The sequence below is a fragment of the Triticum aestivum genome, chromosome 7B (genome assembly GCF_018294505.1).
Source record: "Triticum aestivum cultivar Chinese Spring chromosome 7B, IWGSC CS RefSeq v2.1, whole genome shotgun sequence".
In the NCBI taxonomy this organism is placed as follows: domain Eukaryota; kingdom Viridiplantae; phylum Streptophyta; class Magnoliopsida; order Poales; family Poaceae; genus Triticum; species Triticum aestivum.
This window is the reverse complement of record NC_057813.1, coordinates 639,851,960-639,868,555: the sequence shown is the minus strand read 5'-3', so window position 1 is coordinate 639,868,555 and position 16,596 is coordinate 639,851,960. Positions and strand designations below refer to the sequence as shown.

At 44.6% G+C, this 16,596-nt stretch overlaps 1 protein-coding gene across 1 annotated transcript; it reads right to left on the bottom strand.

The window, feature by feature from the left end:
- Positions 1-450: 450 nt before the first annotated feature.
- Positions 451-2,171, bottom strand: LOC123158327 (uncharacterized). The gene is made up of 4 exons (XM_044576364.1): positions 2,088-2,171; positions 1,850-1,981; positions 1,148-1,447; positions 451-516 (listed from the first exon to the last, which is right to left on the bottom strand). Exons 1-4 carry the CDS (start codon positions 2,091-2,093, stop codon positions 451-453), a joined length of 504 nt encoding a protein of 167 aa, XP_044432299.1. The 5' UTR covers positions 2,094-2,171.
- Positions 2,172-16,596: the final 14,425 nt, after the last annotated feature.

Sequence of the window (16,596 nt, the reverse complement as noted above, 5' to 3'; positions counted from 1 at the left end):
AATAATGTCACTTTTGTGTCTCCTCATGGCCATTTGGATGATATATATACTAGTTTCAGATGACTGAGTGGTTTGGGCTTCGGTGCTCTACCTACCATGACTAGAGCGGCATGTGCAAAAGAGCTGAGTTGATGGAATTAATGAACAGGACTTCCATATTTCTCCTCATGAACAGGAGATCACAATGCTAGTATACTATGGGCACGTTCCCTTTCTTCATTTCAGCAAATACGGCAGGCATTAGTACACTAATCTTCATAAATCAAATTGATCAGCTTGGGAGTTTTGCTCATACATAACATAAATGAATGAAAATACATAACCTATATATAAGTCATAACCCATCACTACCATCTTACATAGTTACATTCTCAAGGACGGAGAACCACATCGTGCAGTTCATCCATCGATCCATCAAAACATGTACCAATGTGAGCCCTAGGTAGGCATTCAGTAGGCGAAGCAGTTGATGCCGCAACACCTCATCAGCAGGCTCCTCAGCCACGTCCTGCCCTTCTGCAATGAAACAACATAATTAGGCGTTGATAAAAAATTAAACAATACTGGTATTAGAAAATTCATAAAGCAGTGGAGCAAAGTTATAGTTGTTAACTGAAAATGCATTACATACTACCCCCACTGATCCAAAATAAGTGTCATGGTTTAACTTATTTTGGATCGGAAGGAGTACTATCTACTGACAGAGACCAACTAGTGAATGAGTACTTTCAGTTAATTTGTTGCAAACCCAAAACTGAAGCCATACTCACATTACATCAGTTAAGGGTCGTGGTTTTATATTATTTTCAGCAAAATAATGTCAACGTAGGATTGGAGTTCTTGTGTTGTGAAAGTTAGAATCCTGAAGGGCATATAAAACGATCTACTCCCCCCGTTTCCAAATATTTGTCTTTCTAGACATTTCAAATGCACTACAACGTAGGAATGTATGTAGACATATTTTAGAGTGTAGAGATTCACTGATTTCGCTTCGTACGTAGTCGCTTGTTGAAATCTCTAGAAAGACAAATATTTAGGAATGGGGGGAGTATCATTTTGTTGAAACTAATCAATTTCTTTCTTGTGTTGAAAACTTTCTGAAACATGCGATGCAACCATCATACAATGAAGAAAATTAATTACGTACCCGTAGTAGCTTAGCGCAGGGCATGTCCAGTGGGACCTCATACAGGTCATCGTCAACAGCTTTGACCGTCGTGAAGAAGAACGGATCCATTGCCACGTGGGGTCCTGAGTCATCCACCCAGGGTTGCCTCGCAATCTTGTGCTGCTTCCCCATGGGGACGACGCCACTGTCGTAACCAATGAGCTCCTGCTTGAGTGATTTGTGTGCCATGCCTGCCGTCCAGCCATCGCCGTCGCCGTTGCTGTGGTTGTTCCACTCTCCGAACGGTGGGACTCGCCTCCTGCGACCTGCCGTCGCCCTCTGCATGCACACGTACGTTGTCATCAAGCTACGATACTACCATAAAAACTGAAGATATATCGTGGGTACAGCGAAGATATGGGTGGCTCCGTGGCTGTGGTGTGCTTGCCAAGGAATGCAAGGTGGGGCCCGCACAAAAATAAGAGCTCTGTGCATGAATGGGTCCCTCCCATGTACTGGTGTGCACTAGTCACTGGACTGCTGACTCACTGTTGACCCGGCGGGAACATGGTTGACTAGAGAGCGTGCCGTGTGCTGCAAGCCTACGAGCCATCTTAGCTTCCAGAGCAAGGATTCTATAGATTTGCTACCCAGAACGTACATGCCATGACCAGAGGTGCACATGTATTTGGAGCTAACTAAGACATGACTGCACGAAGTATATGGATCGAGTGTACATACCTTGCAGGGTTTGTGTACGGGGAGCTGGGTGTGCATCGCAGACTCGAAGCGCTGGGAGAGCACAGACCAGCCGTCGCCGTCGCCGTAGTTCCATTCCCCGAACGCCGGTATCCCCCGGAACCCCCTCGCATCCTGCGAAATACAGATACATGAGCTCCGCTAGGCCATGGCAAGTGAAACGAACGCAACGGCAAGCAACATGGGCATGATCAGCTCTTGGTACGGAAGCCATGCATACCTCCATTGGCTTGGCTTGGCTTGGCCAGCAATTGCCTCCGGTGACTTGCTCGGCTTGGCAAGGAGACAAGACAAGAGTGAAGAATCTTCGAGTGATAGAAGGGAAGGGCAGTGGCCGGTTCGCTGAATTTATATGGAAGAGCCAAGAGTGTGCAGTGTGCTTAGGAAGGAAGACAACCGACTTTGAGAGGGAAAACTTGGGGCAGAGGGCAAGGCAAGGGCATGCTAGCTGGCTCTGAACGTACAGTACGTGTTCTGGTCGTGCTGTTCTCGGGCCATCTCGGGCGGTGTGAATAAAGTGGTGTGTCAGATAAGGAAGGAGGTAGAGGGAGCAGGCAGCGAAATAGTCGAGTAGAATAAGGTGGCAATGACATTGAAGCCGGTGCTTGCGCCAGAACCGAGTCTAGTCTAGAAAAGAAATTCTAAAGAATGCAAAAGTTACGAAAAATAGTAGCTTCTGTCAAGAAAATAATTCCACTCGGAAATTATACACTTGCACTTACTTTGAGCTGAATTTTTTTCTACTCCGGAAGGCAGTCCGGCTACGACACTTTATACATGTTAAGAAAAAGAGTTTCCTTCCGCTTTATGTTATAAAGCAACGACCCAAGTATGTTATAAAGCAACGACCCAAGTTGTGTACCCATATGATCTTGCCTTGCGTACACAAAGGGGCAGACATTATCTTGATGGTACTAATAAGATTCAAGTTGACTTCGCTGGACTAATATACAAGCACTTCTTCTAGATTTTTTTTCAAAACTATCATGTTTTTTGTAGCAATTTCGAAAACTATAGGACGTAATGCAAAAAAACCAAAACTAGTAGCCCGTCGGGCATTCTTTGGCCGAAGTAGTACTTTTCGGCCACAGCTAGGCCGAAATAGTACTTTTCGGCCACAGCTAGGCCGAAGCAGTACTTTTCGGCCAGAGCTAGGCCGAAGTAGTACTTTTTGGCCAGAGCTAGGCCAAAGTAGTACTTTTCGGCCACACTTAGACCGAAATAGACTTTTTGGTCAAGTCTAGGCCGAAAAGTCACTTTTTGGTCATCCCTAGGCCGAAGTTGCATGGCTCATGCTGAATTGTATTTTGTTGCCACCCGTTTCCCGCCCACCCCTTCCCGCCACCCGTTTCCCGCCTTATTTTCCCGCCAATCCGTTCCCGCCTTATTTTCCCGCCAATCCCTTCCCGCCTTATTTGCCCGCCAATCCCTTCCCGCCAACCCTTTCCCGCCATACCGCAGTTATTCTTTCCCGCCATTTTCTCCTCTGTATCTATAAAACCCCCTTCAGGCGGAGGTGGATAAGCATTCCAGTGTAGTGTAGTCGAGATGTCCCATTATCCATTCGATCGTACTTTTCACCCTGAGATGAGCAGCACTCTGCTGAGTCTAGCTACCGATTTCAGGATGGATAATAGGATAGTTCCATGGGACGAACTCACCGGTAGTGACACCATAATGAATGAGTTGGCTCACCAACTACGTAGGTCTGGGTGGCCTGAAAGGACCTATGAGGAGTCTGAAACTAACATATCGGTGGTGGTGGTGGAGTCTGAAACTAACATAGTTAACCTCGTATGTTAGTTTCAGACTCCTCATAGGTCCTTTCAGGCCACCCAGACCTACGTAGTTGGTGAGCCAACTCATTCATTATGGTGTCACTACCGGTGAGTTCGTCCCATGGAACTATCCTATTGTCCATCCTGAAATCGGTAGCTAGACTCAGCAGAGTGTTTCTCATCTCAGGGTGAAAAGTACGATCGAATGGATAATGGGACATCTCGACTACACTACACTGGAATGCTTATCCACCTCCGCCTGAAGGGGGTTTTATAGATACAGAGGAGAAAATGGCGGGAAAGAATAACTGCGGTATGGCGGGAAAGGGTTGGCGGGAAGGGATTGGCGGGCAAATAAGGCGGGAAGGGATTGGCGGAAAAATAAGGCGGGAACGGATTGGCGGGAAAATAAGACGGAAAACGGGTGGCGGGAAGGGGTGGGCGGGAAACGGGTGGCAACAAAATACAATTCAGCATGAGCCATGCAACTTCGGCCTAGGGATGACCAAAAAGTGACTTTTCGGCCTAGACTTGACCAAAAAGTCTATTTCGGTCTAAGTGTGGCCGAAAAGTACTACTTTGGCCTAGCTCTGGCCAAAAAGTACTACTTCGGGCTAGCTAAGGCCGAAAAGTACTGCTTCGGCCTAGCTGTGGCCGAAAAGTACTATTTCGCCTAGCTGTGGCCGAAAAGTACTACTTCGGCCAAAGAATGACCGACGGGCTACTAGTTTTGGTTTTTTTGCATTACGTCCTATAGTTTCCGAAATTGCTACAAAAAACATGATAGTTTTGAAAAAAAATCCAGGTTCCAGGCGAATCCCTGCTGCACCTCATTCCTATCAAGCTTGCTACTATTTTGACATATCATGTGTCTCTGCGCTGCTCCTCACCCAGATAATGTCTCACTTTTGAGCAATAATGCTAAACATGGAAAGAGTTACACGCAATTACACGCTGACTAGGAATTTTTTCATCTACTAACCAATCACAAACTTGCCCCTCTCCCCCTGATTTTCGGGGGGGGAGGGGGGGCGCCTCTCCATGTATTGACCATAACTCTCGTCGTAAAACCTTGTAACTCGTTTGTACGTGTAGCATTACTCCAATTTTGAGTCCCCTTGCGGTCATTTGAGTAGATGGTTCTGTCAATATATATAGTTCTAAAACACATACTCCTACTAGACAATATTCTAAAATATATTTTCCTATTTTTAATAGATTTGTAAAATATCCTGTTTCTAAAATACAACGGCCGGATTTTTGGTGAAAACTGACTAAAAAACTGTATCCAGTTGTCCAATCAAACTGCATTGCAGACATATGCTGTTAGCATATATATTCAAGTATTTAAACATGCAAGTTGAAAGCATATGACAACCAACAAGTTGTGCAAACTATTGGAACTAATTTTGCGGGAACCTTGGAAGGCCACAATGTTCTGTGGAATAATGAAATGGACGAGCTATCACTTTCCACCAAAGATTGGCAGAAAATTAAACTCAAGGGTAAAGTTTACCCTACACAATTAATCATTTATCCTACACAATTAAAGTTCCACCACATAAACAAAAAGTTAATTGCACGTTGGTACCACAACTGGAGCACCTCTAGTGACCGGCATCCTAGGCTCACCGTGATGTTTCTTTTAGGGTGAAGCATTAGTCTTATTACAGCGAAAGAAAGGGCATATCGAGTTGTTCCATTATCTAACAAAATGAACACCGAGCTGTTGGCAATTGGGCATACCGAGATGTAGTATGTGGAGTTTAGTTGATGTTGCATGCCATTGTATGGATTTGAGGATTTGTTAATGAGGTACCCGGTTGTGGACGTGGACATTTGTGGGGTGACCAGTCACTGTCTTCAGAGGCACCTAGGCGCGCTCGCAAAAATTTAGGGGGGGGGGGGGGGGGATAGCTAGGTCGGGCTGTAGATGCTCTAGGAACGGTAATCTTCGAGTTTCGCAGAGTCAAAAAAGGAAATTAGAACGGAAAAATTGTGGTGCGGTCAGTTGTACAAATGTCCTCACTCACACGCAAGAGCTTTACATCGCTACATCTTTTTTTAATACATCTTGCTGCAGCGCTGGGATTAGAGCCAAGTTCCGGATCGTGTCCTTGCCCTGCAGCCTGAGCCATCAGTTAGTCAATGGTGCACCGCTTCTTCAAGAAGATGAGTTTGTTCCTTTCCTTTCGTTAGTTCAACAAAATGAAAATAGTGGCAGTCCTCGAAACCGCCTTGACATGCAGCTGCAGCAATGCCATCTTATTTTGCCACCGTTGCCTCAGAGAGCCGAACGCCATCAGTGGCATATTACGAAAAGCACCGAGCATATTTACTGTCACGTTTCTCCATACGGTCTAGGAGAAAGAACATTCCACCAACAAGTGGTAGTCATCTTTTTCTTGGTGATCACAGAGCGCACATTTTTGGATTGCAAAAGAATTAATGTGTTTCTTAGTCTTGTGAGAGGTCAGACACCGGCCACACACAAGAAGCTATGCAATAATCTTAGTTCGAAGAGCCTCATTGGCCATCTAGATCAAGGAAACATCCTCGCTATGGATCTACCCCTCGAACAACATCCCATGTGCATACCTTGCCATGAATACGCCGTTTGTTATCCGTCATGCACACAACAAATAGTGTGCATCCACATCAACATGACATCGTGTGTGGTTGCCAAAGTTCACATAACTCGTGGGGGTCTAGGATGAAGGATTTGGTTTGACACATCTAACCCATTTGTCACTAGCGATGAGCATTTGGCTTGACACATATTGCCCATTTGTCACGAGTGATGATTAGTGTCGCGGACGGAGACTCGCCTAGTAGAGTGTGCAACTGACAATGGAAGGACAACGATGCATGTCCACGGACATTGGAAAATTGTACAAGTATCTTGGGAAGAACTCGCAAACGTATTCCTGATGCATCCTATTCCTATAAATCACATCTTGCTACTATTTTGACATCATGCATCTTTGTGCTACTTCTTGCTCAAATAATGTCACTTTCATTTCTCTTCACAGCCATTTGAATAGATTCTGGCAGTATATATACAGGTTTCAGATGAGTGAGTAACTCAGACTTTAGTGATTTACGTACTATGACTAGAGCGGCAAGTGCAAAAGAGCTGACTTGATAGCATTCATGCACAAGACTTCCATATTTTCCGCTCATGAAGAGGAGATGACAATGCTAGTACTATGGTCATGTTCCCTTCTTCATTTCAGCAAATACGACATGCATTTGTAGATTAACTTCATAAATCAAATTGGTCAGCTTAGTATTTTTGCTCATACATAACATAAATGAATGAAAATACATAACCAATATATAAGTCGTCAACCCACTACTACCATCTTACATAGTTACATTCTCTAGGATAGGGAACCACATCGTGTAGTTCATCTACCGTTCCATCAAAACATGTACCAACGTGAACCCTCAGCCACATTCAGTAGGCGAAGCAGTTGAGGCCGCAACACCTCATCAGCAGGCTCCTCAGCCACGTCCTACCCTTCTACAATGAAACAAGATAATTAGGCGATATAAAAAACTATAAACATTAGCGGTATTAGAAAATTCATAAAGTTGTGGAGCAAATTTCTAGTATTTAATTGAAAATTTATTTCATACTACTCCCACCGATCCAAAACAAGTGTCGTGGTTTAACTTATTTTGGATCAGAGGAAGTATTATTAAGGCCCTGTTTGTTTGGGCTTTTGCTTTTGCATTTACTTTTGCAGCTTTTCCACTTTGGCAAAAAGCCAGAGAAGCTCCTAAATAGGAGCTTTTTTGCGTCGTCTTTTGGCTTATGAATCAATAGTGTTATATGATGGTATAAGACAAAAGTCACATAAAAAGCATCTATTTAGAAGCTTTTTTGGCTTTTTGTCAAAATGAAAATGCTGCAAAAGCAGAAGCAAAAGCCCAAACAAACATGGCCTAACTGATAGAGAAACCATTAGTGAAGGAGTATTTTAGGTTAATTTATTCCAAAACTGAAACCATATGACTATTTACTGACAGAGAAACTAGTGAAGGAGTATTTTCGGTTATATTATGGGCCGGAGGGAGTAGTACATACATGTAGTCGCTTGCCGCACAGCATGCCCGATGGGATCTCATACAGGTCATCGTCAACAGCCTTGACCAACGTGAAGGAAAAAGGATCCACTGTCGCATCGGGCCGAGAGTCCGCCGCCCAGGTTTGCATCGCCACCTTGTGTTGTTGCTTCCCCATGGCGGCGACGCCGCTGTCGTAACCAATGGGTTCCTGTTTGAGTGATTTGTGTGCCGTGCCAGGCTCGAAGAATTGACTGATGATGGCTGCCGTCCAGCCACCATCGCCGCCATCGTCGTGGTTGTTCCACTCTCCAAACGCTGGCACGCGCCACCTGCGCCTTGCGATCGCCCTCTGCATGCGAAAACCATACGTAAGTTGTCGTCAAGCTAGGCAACAGAAAAACTAGCCAACCCGAAAGATATGGTTAATTTGATAAATGCCACTCTAAATTTGGTGATTCCGAGAAATGCCACTGCAATTTTCAAACTTGAAAAAATGCCATTTCATGCCATGTCCAGTGGCATTTCTTGAAGTCTGCAGTGGCGTTTTTTAAAGTTTGCAAAAAATGAAGTGGCATTTTTTAAAGTTTGGTAATTGCAGTGGCATTTTTATGAATCACCATAATTGAAGTGACATTTATCTAATTAACCCCAGAAGACATATATGCGGCCATGGGTACAAAGTGAGGGCTTTCGGCGGGCGACCTCCATGAAGGTGGATATTTTAAAAAAATTCAATAATTACATTTTGGAGTTTCAAAGAATTCTGAAAAAAAAATTCTACACATTCATATGGATGTATTCTACACAAGTGAAAAATATGACAACGAAATACATTATGGTGAGAGCTACACAAATCGGATGACATGGCACTAGGATGCGGAATTGGAAGTGCTATCAAGTCCATTGTATTTAGAGAAAAAAGTTTAACCATAATCATGGACTAGTTTCTTTTCTAGACTAGTGCTTGCATCTCAGTGTTCCATAGGGCATTGCAAAGAACAGCTTACATTGATTTCAATGACAAAGCCTATGAACTCTACAATAACCATGCCCACTCAATCAATTATCAGTGCTGTATGAAATAATGAAGAGGGAATATTGATTATCATTTACAATTTGTATTAATTATTATAGGAAAGGCAAAATCGCTAGGGCACAGTACCTTATCTAGAAACAACTTGTCGAATCATTGATGGGGCGTCTCCGGCTAAAATTGTAGCGATTGCAGAGTTCATGCTCGCTGGCCGTCCTTCTTCCGTCATAGTTCAACTGGTTCTGGCGGTCGCGAGGTGAAGAGGAGAAATCCATCTGGGCGTCCACCGGTGACGGCGCATACCGTGGTTTCTCCCCGCGTGCGTGCGATCCTCGCGTGATCCTAATCCTTCGCGTGCGTGCGTAACTGACACGCCTCTCCAAGAAGGCTGATTCGATCCATGATCAACGGCCATGCGTAATTATCCTCATGTAGTATGAAACTTGGGCCAGCATGGCAGTGCGTTTTTTTACACTAATAGAAAAAGCCTCATTTGTTCCAGTTCATAAGGCCCATTTGTCCCAGTTGCCGAACCGGGACTAAAGTGTCGGTACTAAAGCCCAACACCTTTAATCCCGGTTCGCCCACAAACCGGGACAGATGGGGCTCTACATGGCCGCTGCGGCTTGCCCATGCAGGAGGGCCTTTTGTCCCGATTGGTGCCACCAACAGGGACCAAGAGGCTTCCGCGCGTCAGCATTTCAGGGGCTGGGGTTTTTGTTTTTTTTCTGAAAGGGGGGAGGGGGGTTGGGGGTTTTGTAGGGTTAATTTAGGGGTTTCATATATTGTGTTAGCTAGCTAATAGAGAGAAGTGTCCTCTCTTATCTTCGTGCTTGATCGACGGTACGTACTATACGTATAGAGAGGACTCGACACGCTAGCTAGCTAGTAATATAAGCAAATGAAGTAAACCATTAAGTACAGAAGATCGTCATGAACATATACAGAGAGAAGTGATCGACCTCTCCTTCTCCGAGAGATTGGTCGAACAACAAGTTTTCGTATATCTATCCGACGCTACTGGCTACATATGTACAATATAAGATCTCTTATAATCCCCTAACATCCGAACTCAACTTCCACATGGTATTCTCCGTCTTTGACGATAACGTGGTCAAGAAAGAATCCCGCCATTTCCTCTTGAATTTCTCCTATGCGATCTTGTGGTAGGAGTTCATCCCGCATCTAAAACATCTAATTAAAAGAAGGGAGTCAATACATATATATGAATGAAACTCAACACAAATGATGGTAATAAAATAAAATTGTGAAAATTATTGCTTACACACTTCATATTGTTTTTTAGAGTATCCCCGCTCATAGGTCGTGTGGCGGATGAACTCGCAAATGTAGTATCCACAGAAATCATTCCCGGGTTCCTGCCACAACCACTTTACAAGAAATAGAGGTCAATCAAATTGATAAGGAAGCATGCTAAATGGTATTGATGAAACTAGCTCGAATCAATGAGAGATGCGCAGAACTAGCTAGTAATACTTACTTTCGGGTGGTTAAATCGCAGCTCCGTCGACAGTCCCGGAGCTTGTGCAGTGAACTTTTTCCCAACCCTGCCAGACAAAGAAAACAATTACTTGATATCAGTAAATGAAGAAAGTTGCCAATATGGTGCGATAATGATCGATTGAACTTACTTCTTGAGCATTTTAGTCATGGTTGCATACTCCTCGGGATTTTTTCGTTTCGAGTCTATGACGGCTACTAGTCCCTGCTCAAGCTTAATCTCTAGCAGAATAAAGTAGAAGCTGCGCACGCATGCATAACTCATCAATTACATTACTATAACCTCGAGTAATAAGGGAAACCGAATATCCACAAGACAGTAACACTCACCTGTATTCGTAAAGAGTATTGTAACTTTGTTTTGATTTCAAAGTAACGATGCGACCAAGTTGGCCTTGGTTTGTTTGGCATCATGTTTGACATTCCATTCATCCATGAGATTTGTGTTAATGAACCCAATATCACCAATTTGTCTTTTCTTCAATTCGGCGATCTTCAATCTGCATAATATAGTGAGGATAATTATATATACATGCAATGAAAGAGCTGAGCTATATATAGAGACTTAATTATTAGAAGTAGTACTATCTAAACATACAAATAAGAATTTTTTCTTTCGGAAAGAAGATAAGAACAAGAGGCTCACTACGGTGGTGCCGACGACGAGATCGGCGCGGGCGATCGACGGCGGTGAAGACGGGGACGTAACATGACAGACCGCTAAACCTAGACAAATATTGAGGAAAATGGATCTTGGAGGTCGAGCTTGGAGAGGAGAAAGCTTAAGTAGTGTGGCTCGGGCATTCCATCGAACAACTCATGTGCATAGGAGGTGAGCTAGAGCAGCACAAAGCCCTCCCCTCGCCTGCCAGAAAAAACGGAGCAGTGTGGAGTGCTCTGCTCGCCGGCGAGGGGGTATATATAGGCATCACATTGGTCCCGGTTCATGGCTAGAACCGGGACAAAAGGACACCCTTTGGTCCCAGTTCAAGCCACCAACCGGGACCAATGGTGGTGGGCCAGGAGCGAGGCCCATTGGTCCCGGTTCGTCCTACCAATCGGGACCAAAGGGGCCAGACAAACCGGGACCAATGCCCCCATGAGGCCCGGCAAGCCCCCTGGCCTCACGAACCAGGACCAATGCCCCCATGGGTCCCAGTTCTAGGCTGAACCGGGACTAATGAGCTGGCTCGGCCTGAACCAAAGCCTTGTTTTCTACTAATGTCAGTCCATATAGATGCACGTAGCAGCAGGCCTATATCTCTATAACACGTACATCCCTAGTGGGGGTCCCTCCGTTCTGGGGGCCCAGGGCGGCCGCCCCCTTGCCCCCCCATCAAGACCGGGCCTGATTATATCGAATGGATACTAGTATGAATCACGCCATAACCAGTGATGCAAATTAGTTATAGGACTGCTGGCTCAGTGTTGACCCTACGTGGTTGCGCGGACACAAGAGATGGCACTATCTTAGAGCAACTCCAACCGTCCCCCCAGGAAGGCCCCCACGATCACTTTTTCATCGCCGACAGTGAAAAAAGTCTCCACTCACGCCCCCCCCCAGGATCACTTTTTTGTCGGGTTCGTCAAATTTTAGCGCCGGCAGTCCCACCCCAAACCCAGCCCCCTGGGAGGCATCTGGGAGCGCCGGCGATATGTTTATGCATGCAAAGGCCCACATGCAGCCTCTCTACTCTCATTTTTCTCCTGACACACTCGAGCTCTCTCTCCTCGTCTTTTCTTCCAACAACCGCGCCGCTCGCCGTCTCTTGCTGCCGTGCTCACCGTTGGGGCCGACCTACGTGCCTGCTCGCGCGCGCGTCCGGAGCCACGACAGCTCGTCTGTCGGCGTGTGGCCATGGCGTGGCCGGGCCAGAGCTCGCTGCACGCAGACGCCGGCTCCTTGCTGCTCGCTGCCTGCGCGCCTCTGCCACCACGCGGTCAAGATCACCGCTCGCAGCCCGTCGCGGTCGTGCTGCTTCAAATTCTGCCATCGAGGCCGAGCGGACGAACGGGATATGGTGAGGCCAGGTATCGGACGGGAAGACCTCCTGTATGTGCTGCGGCAGGGCAGAGCAGCGCGGGTGCGGCCGTGGACGCCCGCCTGGACGGCGCGACCGGGACGATGTGGGCGGAGCTCGCTGGAGCGTGTGGCGGCCGGGAAGACTACATCCGCGACCACTACGCCTGATGACCTACAAGTGTAGGGGATCTATCATAGTCCTTTCAATAAGTAAGTGTCGAACCCAACGAGGAGCAGAAGGAAATGACAAACGGTTTTCAGTAAGGTATTCTCTACAAGCACTGAAATTATAGGTAACAGATAGTTTTGTAATAAGATAATTTGTAACAGATAACAAGCAATGAAATTAAATAAGGTGCAGCAAGGTGGCCCAATCCTTTTTGTAGCAAAGGACAAGCCTGGACAAGTTCTTATAATGAGGAAAGCTCTCCAGAGGACACATGGGAATTATGGTCAAGCTAGTTTTCATTACATTCATATGATTCGTGTTCATTACTTTGATAATTTGGTATGTGGGTGGACCGGTGCTTGGGTACTGCCCTTTCTTGGACAAGCATACCACTTATGATTAACCCCTATTGCAAGCATACGCAACTACAAAAGAAGTATTAAGGTAAATCTAACCATAGCATGAAACATATGGATCCAAATCAGCCCCTTACAAAGCAACTTATAAACTAGGGTTTAATCTTCGGTCACTCTAGCAATCCACCATCTACTTATTACTTCCCAATGCCTTCTTCTAGGACCAAATAATGGTGAAGTGTCATGTAGTCGACGTTCACATAACACCACTAGAGGAGAGACAACATACATCTCGTCAAAATATCGAACGAATACCAAATTTACATGACTACTAATAGCAAGACTTCACCCATGTCCTCAGGAACAAACGTAACTACTCACAAAGCATATTCATGTTCATAATCAGAGGGGTATCAATATGCATTAAGGATCTGAACATATGATCTTCCACCAAATAAACCAATTAGCATCAACTACAAGGAGTAATCAACACTACTAGCAACCCACAGGTACCAATCTGAGGTTTTGATACAAAGATTGGATACAAGAGATGAACTAGGGTTTGAGAGGAGATGGTGTTGTTGAAGATGTTGATGGAGATTGTCCCCCTCCCGATGAGAGGATTGTTGGTGATGACGATGGTGATGATTTCCCCCTCCCGGGGGGAAGTTTCCCCGGCAGAACAGCTCCGCCGGAGCCCTAGATTGGTTCCGCCAAGGTTCCGCCTCGTGGCGGTGGATTTTCATCCCGTGAGCTTGCTTATGATTTTTCCATGGTAAAAGACTTCATATAGCAGAAGATGGGCACCGGAGGGCTGCCAGGTGGCCCATGAGGCATGGGGGTGCCCAGGGGGTAGGGCGCGCCCGACCCTCATGGGTGGTGGGTGGCCCTCCTCAGGTATTTCTTCCGCCGAATATTTATTATTAATTTCCAAAAATAATTTTCATGGAGTTTCAGGACTTTTGGAGCTGTGCAGAATAGGTCTCCAATATTTGCTCCTTTTCCAGCCCAGAATCCCAGCTGCCGGCATTCTCCCTCTTCATGTAAACCTTGTAAAATATGAGAGAATAGTCATAAGTATTGTGACATAACGTGTAATAACATCCCATAATGCAATAAATATCGATATAAAAGCATGATGCAAAATGGACGTATCAACTCCCCCAAGCTTAGACCTCGCCTGTCCTCAAGCGGAAGCCGATATCGAAAAATATGTCCACATGTTTAGAGATAGAGGTGTCGATAAAACTAAAATATGAACATGAGGGCATCATGATCATTCTTATAACAATGACATATATATATAATTCGTCATATGATTTCTTATGCTCAAGTAACAATCTATTCACAATGTCAAGTATGATTTAGAAACTTCATTGAGAACTAACAAACTAAAATTTCCGTCATTGAAGCAATTGCAATTTATCATAACATAGGAAAGAGTCAACATAAGAGCTTTTCAGGAAGTCTACATACTCTACTATCATTTATTCTTTCACAATTGCTAACACTTGCTACGTCTTGAGCTTGCGTTGGTTTTCCTTGAAGAGGAAAGGGTGATGCAGCAATAGTAGCATAAGTATTTCCCTCAGTTTTTGAGAACCAAGGTATCAATCCAGTAGGAGGCTCCTCAAAAGTCCCACGCACCTACACAAACAAACAAAGAACTCGCAACCAACGCAATAAAGGGGTTGTCAATCCCTTCACGGCCACTTGCGAAAGTGAGATCTGATAGAGATAGTATGATAAGATAAATATATTTTTGGTATTTTATAATATAGATTGGAAAAGTAAAGATGCAAATAAAAGTAGATTGAAAGCTTATATGATAAAAGATAGACCCGAGGGCCATAGGTTTCACTAGTGGCTTCTCTCAAGATAGCATAAGTATTACGGTGGGTGAACAAATTATTGTCGAGCAATTGATAGAAAAGCGAATAATTATGAGATTATCTAGGCATGATCATGTATACAGGCATCACGTCCGTGACAAGTAGACCGACTCCTGCCTGCATCTACTACTATTACTCCACACATCGACCGCTATCCAGCATGCATCTAGAGTATTAAGTTCATACGAACAGAGTAACACATTAAGAAAGATGACATGATGTAGAGGGATAAACTCATGCAATATGATATAAACCCCATCTTTTTATCCTTGATGGCAACAATACAATACGTGCCTTGCAACCCCTATTGTGACTGGGTAAGGACACCGCAAGATTGAACCCAAAGCTAAGCACTTCTCCCGTTGCAAGAAAGATCAATCTAGCAGGCCAAACCAAACTGATAATTCAAAGAGACTTGCAAAGATGACTCAATCGTACATAAAAAAATTCAGAGAAGATTCAAATATTTCTCATAGATAAACTTGATCATAAACCCACAATTCATCAGATCTCGACAAACACGCCGCAAAAAGAGTTACATCGAATAAATCTCCACAAGAGAGCGGGAGAACATGGTATTGAGATCCAAAAAGAGAGAAGAAGCCATCTAGCTAATAACTATGGACCCGAAGGTCTGTGGTAAACTACTCACAATTCATCGGAGGGGCTTTGGTGTTGATGTAGAAGCCCTCCATGGTCGATTCCCCCTCCGGCGGAGCGCCGGCGCAGGCTCCAAGATGGGATCTCGCGGATATAGAAGGTTACGGCGGTGGAAATTGTTTTTCGTTGGCTCCCTGGATGTTTTCGGGGTACGTCGGTATATATAGGAGGAAGAAGTAGGTCGGTGGCCGCCCGAGGGGCCCACGAGATAAGGGGCGCACCCTGTAGGGGTGGGCGCGCCCTCCACCCTCGTGGCCGCCTCGGCTGCTTCTTGGCTTGCACTCCAAGTCCTCTGGATCACGTTCGTTCCAAAAATCACGCTGCCGAAGGTTTCATTCCGTTTGGACTCCGTTTGATATTCCTTTGCTTCGAAATACTGAAATAGGCAAAAATACAGCAATACGGGCTGGGCCTCCGGTTAGTAGGTTAGTCCCAAAAATGATATAAATGTGTAAAATAAAGCCCATAAACATCCAAAATTGGTAATATAATAGCATGGAACAATCAAAAATTATAGATACGTTGGACACATATCAAGCATTCCCAAGTTTAATTCCTGCTCGTCCTCGAGTAGGTAAATGATAAAAACAGAATTTTTGATGTGGAATGCTACCTAGCATAATTCTCAATGTAATTTTCTTTATTGTGGCATGAATGTTCAGATCCAAATGATTCAAAATAAAAGTTCACATTGACATAAGAAATAGTAATACTTCAAGCATACTAATAAAAGCAATCATGTCTTCTCAAAATAACATGGCTAAAGAAAGTTCATCCCTACAAAATCATATAGTTAGGTGATGACCCACAAGTGTAGGGGATCAATCGTAGTACTTTCGATAAGTAAGAGTGTCGAACCCAACGAGGAGCAGAAGGAAATGATAAGCGGTTTTCAGTAAGGTTTTCTCTGCAAGCACTGAAATTGTAGGTGATAGATAGTTTTGTGATAAGATAAATAGTAACTAGTAACAAGTAAATAAAGTAAATAAAGTGCAGCAAGGTGGCCAATCCTTTATGTAGCAAAGGATAAGCCTGGACAATTTCTAATAATGAGAAAGGAGCTCCATAGGACACATTGGGAATTATCGTCAAGCTAGTTTTCATCACGTTCATATGATTCGCGTTCGGTACTTTGATAATTTGATATGTGGGTGGACCGGTACTTGGGTACTGCCCTAACTTGGACAAGCATCCCACTTATGATTAACCCCTATTGCAAGCAT

Coding starts and splice junctions, on each gene's coding strand:
- LOC123158327 (XM_044576364.1), bottom strand. Junction 1,448..1,849: donor CCGTACACAAACCCTGCAAG/GTATGTACACTC, acceptor GTGTGCATGCAG/AGGGCGACGGCAGGTCGCAG. Junction 517..1,147: donor CCTGCGCTAAGCTACTACGG/GTACGTAATTAA, acceptor GTTTCATTGCAG/AAGGGCAGGACGTGGCTGAG.